The sequence below is a fragment of the Rhamphochromis sp. 'chilingali' genome, assembly GCF_963969265.1.
Source record: "Rhamphochromis sp. 'chilingali' genome assembly, chromosome: 1".
Classification (NCBI taxonomy): Eukaryota; Metazoa; Chordata; class Actinopteri; order Cichliformes; family Cichlidae; genus Rhamphochromis; species Rhamphochromis sp. 'chilingali'.
This window is the reverse complement of record NC_137929.1, coordinates 46,481,886-46,494,912: the sequence shown is the minus strand read 5'-3', so window position 1 is coordinate 46,494,912 and position 13,027 is coordinate 46,481,886. Positions and strand designations below refer to the sequence as shown.

At 39.5% G+C, this 13,027-nt stretch overlaps 1 protein-coding gene across 6 annotated transcripts in view; it reads right to left on the bottom strand.

Moving 5' to 3' along the window:
• The window catches only part of LOC308385078 (uncharacterized protein), a 49,040-nt gene extending 41,258 nt beyond the window's left edge, over positions 1-7,782 (bottom strand). For 5 of the 6 annotated variants that reach the window (XR_013969456.1, XM_080863820.1, XM_080863824.1 and 2 more), the window contains exons 1-2: positions 7,633-7,782; positions 394-2,485 (exon numbers count right to left, since the gene is read on the bottom strand). Coding sequence is in view for 5 of the 6 variants with exons in the window: in XM_080863820.1 (XP_080719946.1) it covers positions 394-2,115 (1,722 nt within the window). In the remaining variant the exon portion in view is untranslated. The remainder of the gene's footprint in view (positions 1-393; positions 2,486-7,632) is intronic. The other variant, XM_080863821.1, reaches the window with a different exon arrangement.
• Between the last annotated feature and the right edge of the window lie 5,245 nt (positions 7,783-13,027).

Sequence of the window (13,027 nt, the reverse complement as noted above, 5' to 3'; positions counted from 1 at the left end):
ACCTGTTTTGACATGTCAACATATATGAATAAAGATGTTGTTTGAGAACCATTATAAAATGTTCCAGTTTTTTCAAGAGGCAGCTCTAGTAAGCTATATGAGCAGACTGATGCACACCCAGTCATTTTCTTCTAGACTGAAATATGACAGAAATCATTTACTTCATAAGTCTTGTATTTGTCCAAGGTGGAAAGACTTAAATAACAGATCAGAAGAATATGCTACAGAAATTTACATTTAAAAAAGCAGTCGTAAAGTTTGGAAGCAAGGAGGTTGTTTCACAAATTAATGTTGGTTTTTTGGTTCTTTTTAAAATTAACCAAAATGATAGACAGAAATAAATACCCGTAATGTTCTAAATGGAGACAGAAGAGAGTACGGTCTTCCACTCACCTTCATACCAGTACATTTTTGCAAACACAGAGAACAGGTATGTGGAAAGGTTTGTGGTGTGGCTGCAGCATAGTCTTGCATCATGGCCAACGCTGGCAGAACCTTTGATAGCTCCCTGTCTGCACGACACTGCGTGCTGGAAAGTGGCAGCGGCATATAAACGAAGTTCACTGGTTTAGGAATTATCTGAGGTGCTAGAGGAGTAGCTGGTTTTGCAGACTGGCATTGTCCCATTTGCACTGGTGGTTGTTTCTGGTCCTGCTGCTGCTCCGCCTGTTTCTTTAGCTCCTGCTGCATCTGCCTTTGGTGCATCTTCTGATTGTTTATGGGTTTAGCAACCTTTGGCACTTGTTGTTGACTTTTACTTTGATCCTTGGTGCAGCTGTTATCCTTCTTGCCGATGAGCACAAGCCCAGGTTGATCAGGATGCACACCACGTGCAATATGACTGAGAGGTGGTTGGATTTTTAATGCCAAATGGCAATCTGGCTCTGGTTCTTTCAAAGGAACTGGTTTGAATTTGAGAAGTCTTAAGTCTGTGTCTTTCTTTGGCAGAGAGAAAGAGCTGATGATTTCTTGAGATGCCTGGTGTGGCTGAGTCAGCAATCGTTGAGTTAGATTCCTGCTTGGAGGAGGCTCATAGCTCTGCATTGAACTATTAATGGAAACAGTACCCCGGTGGTCATGTGAAGAAACCAAGGTGCTGGTTTTCACCTCTGCCGTACCTTCTTGCAGTGGTTCTCTATTGCAATTGTCACCATCACAAGTGTCCATGAGCAACATACTGCCACTCTCACTACTGTTAGCTCTACTTTCACTGCTCTTTCCTATATCACTGCCAAACCCTCCAGCGTATTTGCTAGTATGTCCATAGTCAATCACTTTACTTGGTTTGATAATCTGTGCCAATTCGCCCTGTTGCATCCCTTCCCTTCTGAACCTGTCCATTACGGTCATGCTGGGGGTGGGTTGAGGTTCAGGACAGGCTTTTGAATGAACAATAGGTTTAACATTCTCAGCCTTCTTCATGCGGATTTGCCTTAAGATAAAAGGCAGATTGCCAGGGGTTATCTGGTCTTCAGGGTAGGAGATCAGATATTCCAAGTCATCTTTTTCAAGTCCAAAACGTAAAAGGATGTTAGAAGCTTCTTGTGAAGAGTACTTTGGGTAACTGGAATCAGTATTGAGCACAGGTTTCTCTTGCATTCGATAGTCAGAATCACCTAAGCCTGGAATGGACTGCATATCCTGTTCTCTTTCACCACTGCCTTGGAAGCTCAGTGAAGTAGATGAAAAAAATCTAGAAGAAACATTTTCAGTGACTTTCTTATAGGTTGACCAGTCCAAGGAGCAAGGCCCACTTTTAAAATCAGAGTGTCTTTGAGATGCTGAGCACATTGGACTGGAGGCAACCGTTGCAGTTGAAGAAATAAACTTGTCTTCTTGAGTGCTGGTAAAGCAAGGGGCCTGGTTAACAGGCTGCTGTCTCATCTCTGTCCTGGCTTGACCAAGATACATTTCTGTAGATCTCTTCATGCCTCCATCTAAAATAGAACTACTCTGTGGGGGGGTGTAGCTCACTGGAAAAGCACGCAGTGAAGGAATTGTTCCCAACGTAGTGTCAGAAGTTCCAGAGGATGCTCCAGAAGAGCTAAGCGCATTTCGACACTGCGCAGAACTTTCTATCCCAAAATTATAGGGGTTATGAAGGGGATGGGACATGGTTCAGAAAGTCAAGGATGGCCACAGCAGTCAATGGAATGGGTGTTTGAGTGTTTTGTTTTGGTTTTTTTACAAAGTAGGTATGCTGGAGGTCATTGTCAATGTGGAGCTCGTGCAAAATGCAAAGTGACCATTCAGTCAGGCAACCATAATCACGAAGTCTTGTGTGTAGAGAGATCCTTTAGAGAACTTCAAGTATGTGGTTTGATGGTGATCCTGGGTGCGGGAGAAGGGAAATCTTCAATAGCAATTACAAAACTGAGAAATTTAAAAAAAAAAAAAAGTTTTTGAACTGGTGTGGGCTTCAGCTTCCTGGATGGGTGAAATCCATCTGGAAGGTCTTGTCTGGATTTGTTCACTCTGTTGCTTCCTGCCAAATATAAATTTATCATTACAATATCAGGATCTTTACTACTAGAAATAAACAGGAAGCACAAACATCAAAGGTCAGATAAAAAGAGAAAACAAGGTCAGAAAACAGAAAAAAAAATGCAGGCAAACTCATTTACCACCAGCAGATTGACTACAAAAATTTAAAAACCAATTTGTACTTTAGAGAACATCATTATAAATCACTGAATAATTTGAACTGAGCTTTTTTGGGGCAGAATGACTGTGCAACGTACATTTTTAAGAGTAAAAAAAAAAAATTATCTGTGCACAAAATTGAATTCATATAAGGTTTTCTTACATATACATTCAGAACACCTATGCTTTTGTAGTATCATTCTGTTTGCAAATTTTACCACTTTGTTTGAAATAATTTCTTCCCTGGCAAAAATCTGACTTTCAAGTATAGTCCACATAATTTGTTATCAGCTGAAGCTCAGGACTTTGAAAAGGCCATTCCAAAAGCTTAGTAGCTAGCCTGTTCCAAAACTAGCCCTATTGACATATCTGATTTTGTCGAAACTTTGCACAATGGTTTGGGGAGTTGCTAAAGAATTCTTCAGTAGTCTGTTTCTTTCATTATTATATCCACTCTAATTCGATGTACCAGCTTCACTGGCAGCAACAGCTCAATGCTTGTTCATAAAAAAAATCTCTCAAAGTCTTCTTTGTCCTTTTGGTAGGTTATCAACATTAACTGATTTTAAAAGTATTGATTTTGTTGCAGTGGTTTTTCTCTTCAGACGCAGCCTCTCGGTCAATGGTGATGTAAAACTTGCTCAGCAATGATCTTCTGTCAGCTCCCAATCCATGGCAGAGCTGTGCTTTGGTGGTTTTTGACTCTTCAAACCAACTTTTTATGGTGTCCTTCGGGTCTTTTTCAAATCTTAACAAAGTATGTACAGTTCCCAATGACTTATATAATTGAATCTATTCTATTCCATTCCATCTGATGATGCCAGAATCTGCAATGGTTTAGAAAGGGCTCAGACACATTTCTCACTTGTGTACTCCTATAATCCTCTTCAGATCTCCAGTGATGTCCTGGGAATTCCCCATTTTACTGTGTATTAGCTTCTACCAATGAGTGCTGTGAACCAAACCTTTCTGACACAATTATAACCTTGGCCTTGACAAGTTCAGAATTTTTCAAACTTTCACTGCTACTAAAATGTAAGCAGGTATACGGTCACATTTCAGAAAACCCCAAATATAGACAAAATATTTGGCACCAAATTCTTGACTGTTTTACTATGAAAGATATACGTTAGGGCTGCTCGATTATGGCAAAAATGATAATCACGATTATTTTCACTGAAATTGAGATCTCGATTATTTGACGATATTTATTTAACAATAACAATGTATTGAATAATGACTTTAAAGACTGTCAAAAAAATAATATAAAATAGTGTGCAAATACTGATAACAGTGCAAATGTTTGCAATATAAAAAATAAATGAAAAATGTAAACATCTATGTTTAGTGAACTTTGCAGTGTTGCTCTGTGGTGCAGCTACGACAATGTAGCAAAGTTTACACACTATGTCTACTTGATCCACATCTGACTCCGTGAACCCATAACGTTTCCACACCACTGAAGTTTTTTTTACCTCTCTTTTCAACCAACAGCAGTCACTCTCCTCTCCAAATAACTTCTGCTTAGCTTTCAGAGCTTCCCTCGGGTCCGCTTAATCAGCGGTCCCCAATCCCCGGGCCTCGGACCGGTACCGGTTCGTGAGTCGTTTGGTACCGGGCCGCGAGAGTTGAGGCTCAGGTGTGAAATGTATAGTTTTCAGGGTTTTTAACCGGTTTTCAGCGTTATTTTGTTATCGTTTTTAATCATTTACTCGGTTTTCCTTGGTCTTTTCACGTGTGTTATAAATAAATTTCCTTTTTTTCGGTACCGGTACTAGTTTTATTTTGTTGTATTTATCCGCTATACCTTAAAGGCCGGTCCATGAAAATATTGTCGGGCATAAACCGGTCCGTGGCGCAAAAAAGGTTGGAGACCGCTGCTCTTAATTGTTGTGACATGTGTTCGAAATGCAGAGAGGTGCGATCGGTTTGCCACACGGAGCAGCGCGAGAGTAAAGCACGAGGGAGGGGCTAATAATCGGCTCAGTCATTTTTAATGATCGTTGAAACCCTAGATCGTAATCGAGATTAAAATTCAATTAATTGAGCAGCCCTAATATACGTTATGCAGCCATTCAGCCCCAGAAAAAAATTACATTTCTCATAAATTACTGACAGCGTTATATTGATTTGACATTTATGTCCATGAATGTATGTACACTTATAATCTAAGTTGTGTATCAACATTCAGGTATTTAAATGCTGATGCCATTTAGAAAATTTGAAAACATTACCCAACCTTTGACTGTATTATCCAAAAAGATTGCAAAAGTATATCTTCAATAAAAATTATATCCAGACATTACTTCTCAAAGAAAAACAAACGATACACTCCTTGTTGATCTGGTAGGCAATGCAAGTGGTAATGCAAAAAAAATTAAAATAAAAACAAAAAAAATATTAAGGTTAGCAAGAAAAAAAACAAAACAAAAAAACAAAAAAAAAACATGCTTTTGGCTCATCTTCAGTCAGTCCACATATTTTCATCAGATGACATTGTCTTGCAGCCTGAGAAAGCCAAACCAATCTGGTATCTGACATGCAGTACGGACAGACCGTAAATCCAGCTTTACTTTGTCGTGTGGTAAAACATGTCCATGTCCAAACTCCTCTCCGTGAAGTTTTTGGTGCAGGAAAATGTCCCAGTATCCATTCGATGAGAGATGAGATTACCAACTTCATGAAAAATTATATATTTGAATGAGGATATTAAAAATGGTTAAAAATAAATAAAAATGAATGTGTGTGTCTGGGATAGAACAAAAATGCTTCCAGACAGCCTACAAGATAGAGGACTTGAACAATTTCACAAGACGTTTCAGGAGCAGTAAAAAACAACAACAACAAACAAACAAAAACAACAGCAATAATACTAGTAGTACAAAAGCTACAAAATAACATTACCAGATATTATCTAGCAAGTATTTAACATCTTAACATTTTGTGCTCGTATACTACACATCATGCACAACTTCTAAAATTAAATGATTCTTAGAAATGCAGGAAATACAACTCTAGACTAAAAGTGCCTCAAGTCAATAACTTGAAACTAGAGCACAGAGTGTGAAATACAGCCCACAGACTCGATCCAGCTTCCTGCTGCCAAAAATAAAAAAAAATTAAACTGTGTCCAAACAAACTTTTTCATAGGACAAAATAACACCTTTACTCAAAATGTAAACTATAGAGACACAAAGCTGCATCTAAGTGACCTTTTCAAAAAGCCATATTTCCTAACAAGTTTTTGGTTTAATAATTAAACAAAATATTAACCCATTCCTATTCGTTGTGTCTTCTAAAATTCAGTTCTGCATAACTCAGCACTATGTACATCATGTTTCAATTCAGTTTTTCACAATGTAGCACTTTAGTCTGTTTTCCAAATCAAGAAGAAGTAAAACACAGTATCTGCAGCTGACCTAGAGGAGCTAAAGGCTGCCTGCAGCTGCTTTTCTCTCTGGATCGCTCAGTGGGGTTTTTTAGCAGTTCGCTTGAGCTCGGGTTTGGTGGCCCATGATGGTCCAGGTGTGCTGAGGCATACAAATCCACGTAACTACAGCCCAACTCAATAACAGACAGCATTGTCTCTCTAACTACACCACCTCTCCCTTCATTTATTTTTCATCTGAATTAAATTTTCATGATATTTATCCATTTTTGAAATTAAATTACATGTATTTGCTTTGAAAAACAACTCTCTATATGTAAATTATTGAATTTATGTGCAGGGACTACTCTGAGAAGTCTTTGCAATACATCTACGTTACAGATGAAAGAATATTACTGAGCCAAAAGTAAGTTGAATAAGACCTTTAGATTGCAGTTGTAAAATGAAAAGTCTGTTAACTTACATGCGGAACTTGCCTGTGTTATCAAACCCAGTAAGCGCTAATGGTTCTGCATTCATGACTCTTCTCAGTGCAGAATATCATTGCTAACATGTTAAATAGGAGTTAATTAAAGTTTCTTCAAGCTATACTCTTATTCCTCTACATCACACATTGGCCAAGGTGACTAATAAGAGAAAGGTTATCTGTTAAAATTATAAGTTAGAGTAATTACTCATTAATTGCTACTGCTCAATCGTTTCCACACACCTACATTTTCAAAATGTTTCAAAATGTGTGGTAAAAAGTGGGTGTACACAAGCTAATCTTCATTTAAATATCTGTATCTCTTTCTTTTAGCAGTGCACAGGGAAATAGGACCCTGTAACTTAGTAAAATAAGTGATCAGATTTCCTTAATGCACTATGAAATTTTTTTGCATTAAAGAAAAGTTGATTCTCCCTGTCAAATATCCTGTCAACTACAGTTCTCAGTAAAAAAAAAAAAAAAGAAAAGAAAGAAAAAAACCTTTATGATTATGATGATCATAATCATAAAGAAAAAATTGCCATCTGTACATCACTTGCTATTTTGGTTATCAAAACCTGACCAGGTGCTTTTTTAAACAATTAAACCTAACAAAGTGTTTTTTTATTACTAAAACCTTGTCATGCTGTTAGGTTAGGTTTAGGGGAGGTCTGTGCCACCCCATTTTAAAAATCCTGGGAATCCCCTGTTTGCAATTAGGCCTTTGCTTTGCCTGTACACAGGTATACACACTCATATACATATGTATATCTATACAAGTCTCTTCTTATGTTTTTTTTTTTTAACAAAGAAAAGAAAAGTGTTTTAAACTGTATACCATCTAAGAGAACATGCACATGCGGCCCACATTTTGCAGCATTTATGATACAAACAGATCTTTTTCATATGGATGCTAAAAGTATTATCCCAAGCTCACACTCCTCTGCATGAAACATGGCAGCACGGCTATCCAACTGTTTCTCCAAACAGTAGCTGCTGCAATTTTTACAGGCTGCCTTTACTAGCTTAACTGAGGTTAGCTTCTAGCTAAGCCTGAAACGACTAACGGCGTACACACATCCACTGAGATTAAAAACATGTCGCTTTGTGTTTAGTAAGAGCTCCCGTTACATACCGTTCGTAATAAATGCGTAGCCAACAGCTTTGATTGCGTCTGTGTTGTCCTCCGCTTTCTTATCTTGGGTCCAAATAAAAACTGTCCCTGTTTAGTGTGACGTCTCGTGCAGGCGGAACGGACTTCCGCTTTATAAGACCTCCCTTCAAAATAAAAGCATAAACTTCAAATCTGGCTTTCTCCACACAAATCTATCGCTTAGAGCAGTGGTTCCCAAACTTTTTTTGCTGGGCCCCCCTTTGTTTTACAAGAAAAATGTTCGCCTCCCCCCCTTCCTAGCGCGTGCACGCGCCCACGCCCAAACACATCCTCCAACCACACACAGCCATATTTTGCTCCATTGCGGTTTATTTCACACCTCAAACATTTAGTAAACAATTAAGCAAATAGGAGTAATCTGCAATAAATTACAGGGAGTAATAAAATAAACTACTAACTCTTTTACACTACGTCCGCACCTACACGGGTATTTTTGAAAACGCAACTGTTTCGTCCACACGTGAACGGCGTTCGAATCACCGAAAACTGAGATCTTTTAAAACTTTTTTTTGTGTTTACGTGTGGACGAGGAATAGACTATGGCTGTATCCCAATTCAGGGTCTGCAGCCTTAAAGGCTGCATTTTAAGACCGATTACGTCACAGCGACGCGACGAAGGCTGTCCCAATTTGAAGGCTGCTCGAAATGCGGCCCTCAAATGCGTCCTTCATTTCCCTGAATTTCAAGGACGTGGCGGTGTCACTACCCGATCCGTACCGGAAACCCGATCGGTACAGCGACAGGTGTAGGCTGTCTCCCAATTCAGGGTCTGCAGCCTTAAAGGACGCAGCCTCAACGATCCTCAAGGGCCGCGTACTCAAAGACCGCTAAGGCCGGAAGTGCAAGGCTTGTGAAATGGGACGGTCTAGCCTCCGTTGCGCTGATACTGTTGTTTGTCAATAAAGTAAAAAAAAAAAAAAGGCTGCGTTGCGCTGCCCAGGTTGCCTAGCAACCATGATACTAACCACTGGAAACGTGTCATACAGCTTTGTTTGACAGAAATGAAGGAGAAAATCTTTTGTTCATTTGTTTGTTTGTTTCTACATGAGCTTTGATCATTCTCTGTAAGATTAAGCTCAGCTATTGAACGGCGTATATTTTAAAGTAAAGGCTTTGAAACAGAGGTGTGGACTCGAGTCACATGACTTGGACTCGAGTCAGACTCGAGTCATTAATTTTATGACTTTAGACTTGACTTGAAAAAATGTTCTAAGACTTGTGACTTGACTTGGACTTTTACACCAATGACCTGGGACTTGAATTGGACTTGAACCGGTTTACTTGAAAAGACTTGATATTTCACCCCAAATATAAAATTTAACATGCATATTATATAGAGATTGAAAATGTGACGTCATTCGGGGTAAAACCGCAAAGGATTCTGGGAACTCGTGGCAAGAGGTACTAGCGAACGCAGGCTTTCAATTGAAATCAGTCACACAGCGATAAAAAGAAACACAAAAATGTCAAGAAGCTGTTGTATTATTAACTGCAATAGCCGGTCGCATGACAGCCACGGGAAGCCGACGGGTAAAGAGATCGTTTTTATCGGATTACGTCGTTGAAGAGAAATTGTTCGAGCCATGTTTCCAAAGTAACAAAGTGGCGACGGATGGCCTGGATTGCAGCCATCCAAAGACCAAATATAACGTCCCAGAACACTCCAGCTCACAGGTTAGTCTGCTCCAAGCATTTCCACAAAGGTCAGAGTTTTGTAGTAGTTAATACGTCATTTTCATAACATAATTGGTGATATAGGTTACAAGCAAGTCTGGCGCTGAACAGAAATGGTCGTGCTATGCTCCTTTATTTATTGTGCATAAATAGTGAATTGTCCTGACACAATATTGTGTTTCGTTTCTGTTATTACCATGGTACATTGACAAAAACATATACTTTTATTCACAGGATAAAACAGTTGTTTTGTATCACTAATTGTCCAGTGCGATTACAACATACAGTACTATTGTCACTGCTACATTTCTGTAACGCGTACCAGAAATTATTTCCACTACTAATTAATTACCGTTGAGCTCAAAGGTCCTATTAATAAACGGTTAACGAGTGTGTATTTATGAAGACGATTTGTGAGACTGGTAAACTTATGATAAGTACGATGGTCTTTCGTTCTACACGGTGCATTTCAAGGTCCTGTACCCATCCGTCGGTAAACTGTACCTGGGCTTGTTGCAGTGACCTGAAGTTACTAAACTTCACGAGTGTATGCACTCACTCCAAGAACCGTATGATTATAAATATGAGCGTGGTGAAAGTTGGGCAGCACGCTAACGTCTTTTGTCCACTCTGTGTGCTCATAAGGGTCTGACCCTTTCACTGGTTTGATTTTTTTCCTCGTATCTTTTCTTTGACTTTTCATCAAGTCTGTCTTTGTACGGACCGGCATTGTTCTCCTTCGTTTTGTACATACCTATTTGGGGGCGAAGAAAAAGCAAGAATTTATTGGAACCGAAGAATGAATGTTTTGCGGTGCTGCAAATGCTTGCATTTGATGCGGTACTTGGATTGTTTTGCCACGAGTTCCCAGCATGCAATGCGCGAAAGTCACGTGGTCTGTCAATCTCTATACCCTTCAGTCTTTTCACGTATCCCAGCCTGGTCTCCCACCTTGTCTAGGTCATGACCTCTTTGAAGGAGTTGTGTCATATGATCTAGCACTGTACCTGAAGAACATTATAAAAAATAAAAAATGGTTCACATACTCCCTTTTAACTCATTCACTGCCATTGACGTCTATAGCCGTCAATTGCAGTGAATGAGTCAATGGGTTTAACTCATTCACTGCCAATGGCTGGCAGTGAATGAGTTAAACAGACGCATTAAACAGTTTAAATATAAAGGATCCGAAGCACTTACAAAGCCATGTACTGTCAAACCTGACGGATCCAAATTATCAGGGCAAGCCGTTCAAAACTGGAACCTTTTGAGATTGCTGCCAGTTTTGATTGGTGACAAAGTACAAAACCATGAGGATGAAGTATGGCAGTTAGCTCTCCAGTTGAAAGATATTGTGGATCTTATTTGTGCTCAGAGCATTTCCTTGTCCCAGATAGCATTTGCTGACATTTTGATCCAAGAATATTTGGAGATGAGAAAGATGTTGTTTCCTGGAATTCAACTAAAACCCAAGCACCACTATTTGCGCCATTATTCAGCACTGTTGTTGAAATTTGGTCCATTGATGAGGTTATGGACGCTTAGGTTTGAATGTAAACACAGTTACTTCAAAAGATGTGCCAGACACTTGAAAAGCTTCAAAAATATTTGTCAAACTTTGTCAACACGTCATCAGATGTATCAGGCTTATCTTTTAGCAGGGCAAGAATGCCGTGAACTGCTGCAAGTCAAGGAGAGCTGTGCGTTTTATCCCAACCTCTACAGTGACACTATTCAGCATGCAGTCAGGGAGTTAGCTTTTTCAGAAAGCAATACCACAGTTACCACAGACATTCAGTACAAGGGCACTGCATATAAAAAGGGACAGTTTCTTGTGTACAGAAATGACGAGTGTACGGAGTTTGGTGAACTTCTACTCATCTTGATTCAAAATGACACATCTGTGTATGTTCTAATGGATATCCACAAAGGCATCTTCCTCTCAGAATACCATCTGTATTCTGTGACAAAGGACAGTCTTGGGTTACAGTGTATCAACATTAATGACCTGCCTGATTTCTATCCTTTGGTATCATACATTCTTGAAGAATACCGAATCATTCCACTAAAGCATAGTATTGTGGCAAAATAATGTCCAACTAATAGCTCACTTCTCACTGTAAATAGTTTAACATTAATATAAGTGTTACCTGATCCATACCCTGCTCAAGTGTATGAACTGTATGTGATTTTCTATTTTGTTTGGATGTGGCATTTCTTCTTCAGTGCAAGTATGAGTGACTCAGAGCGAACCTTCCTAGATGTCGCCATCACGGAAGTCCTACCAGAACTTCAAGCTGTGAACAAAAACATCCTGGAGGAGCACTTGCAGTCCATTGGAGTTGAGACAAGTGATGATCTACGCTTCGTAACGGAGGCAGATTTGATGACAGCATTAAGATCTGTACAAGCAAGAAAGCTTCTTTCTGCTTGGAAACAGAAATGTAAGTAAAAACAACTATTCAAACTCAAAAGCAGAGATGGTCATGAACAGACATACAGTGTGAATCATAATTGTATTTGTTTTGTAATTTAAAGACCAAACTCCAGAGAACAGCTCGCTATCATCTGTGGAAGCCTCATCAACCCAGTCACTGTCATTGCTCTCACTTTCACCCCAAAGTCTATCGTCGACCTCCTCCAGCAGCCCAGGATGTGACACACAATGGGATGACAACTTTGAAATTCCATGGAGTAAACTTCCTGCAGAAGTGATGCATTTTCTTGAGAGGAGGAAAAGGCCTCGCCCAAAACTGAGGAGGCAAATGGTCCGGATTGTTGTGACTGAGATGATGGAAAAATGCCCACATGTAGTTAGAAAACATTCAATTGACGTTGCAAAAAAAATGGTGGCAAAATATCCCAATTCTCTGCAAGATTTAATAGAGGGTGATATTGTTGGTGCAGGCTACCTTTCACTTGTCAAACAGTTGCAGAACAGAATTGAAAATGTAAGGCGCACTTCAACACCCAAAATAAGAAAAAGAAAACATCAGACTGACTCAGACCACACAGACGAGATCCCTTTAGAAGAAAGAGCAGCCATGCAGGATACATACGGGTGCATTAAATGGAATGTAGAATTTCTGCCTCTTGAAGAAACTCCAGAGAGCCAACAGCAAAAGATGGAAAAACTCAAGGTGATGTTCCAGCAAGCTGATGCCAATCCAGAAGAGGTTAAAAGTCTAATGAAGTCCACTTACTACACACAACGTCAACATGTCAATCAGGGGAAAAGTATCAAATGCCTTAGGGAGGAGTGGCCGTTTTGGTTTGATGAACTTGGCATGTCTGTCCACTTCAAGGAACTTACCCGGTTGTTCAGTCTGACGTCACTAGCCGTGTCTGGGTCTAAACTCCGCTGCAGGTCCATATATCAAACGATCACTGTGGCATTACTGAGAGTTGAAAAACTGTCTAAAGTCTTTCATCTTTAATAAAATGATCAGCGTTCTGCTCTACCAGGTGTAACAATTGAGTTTAACATCCAGGCATCCATGAAAACGGAATTTATGACATTTAACGGAGTTAGAAGTTAGCAGGGAGTTAGCTCGCTAGCTTCTATCTAAATACAATATAGCATGTCCTGACTGCGGGGTTTTGGAAACAAATTAAAACGTACAGCTTTCTTATCACTTCCAGCATAAATGAAGACAGAAAACTAAACAGCAGTGACGTTTAG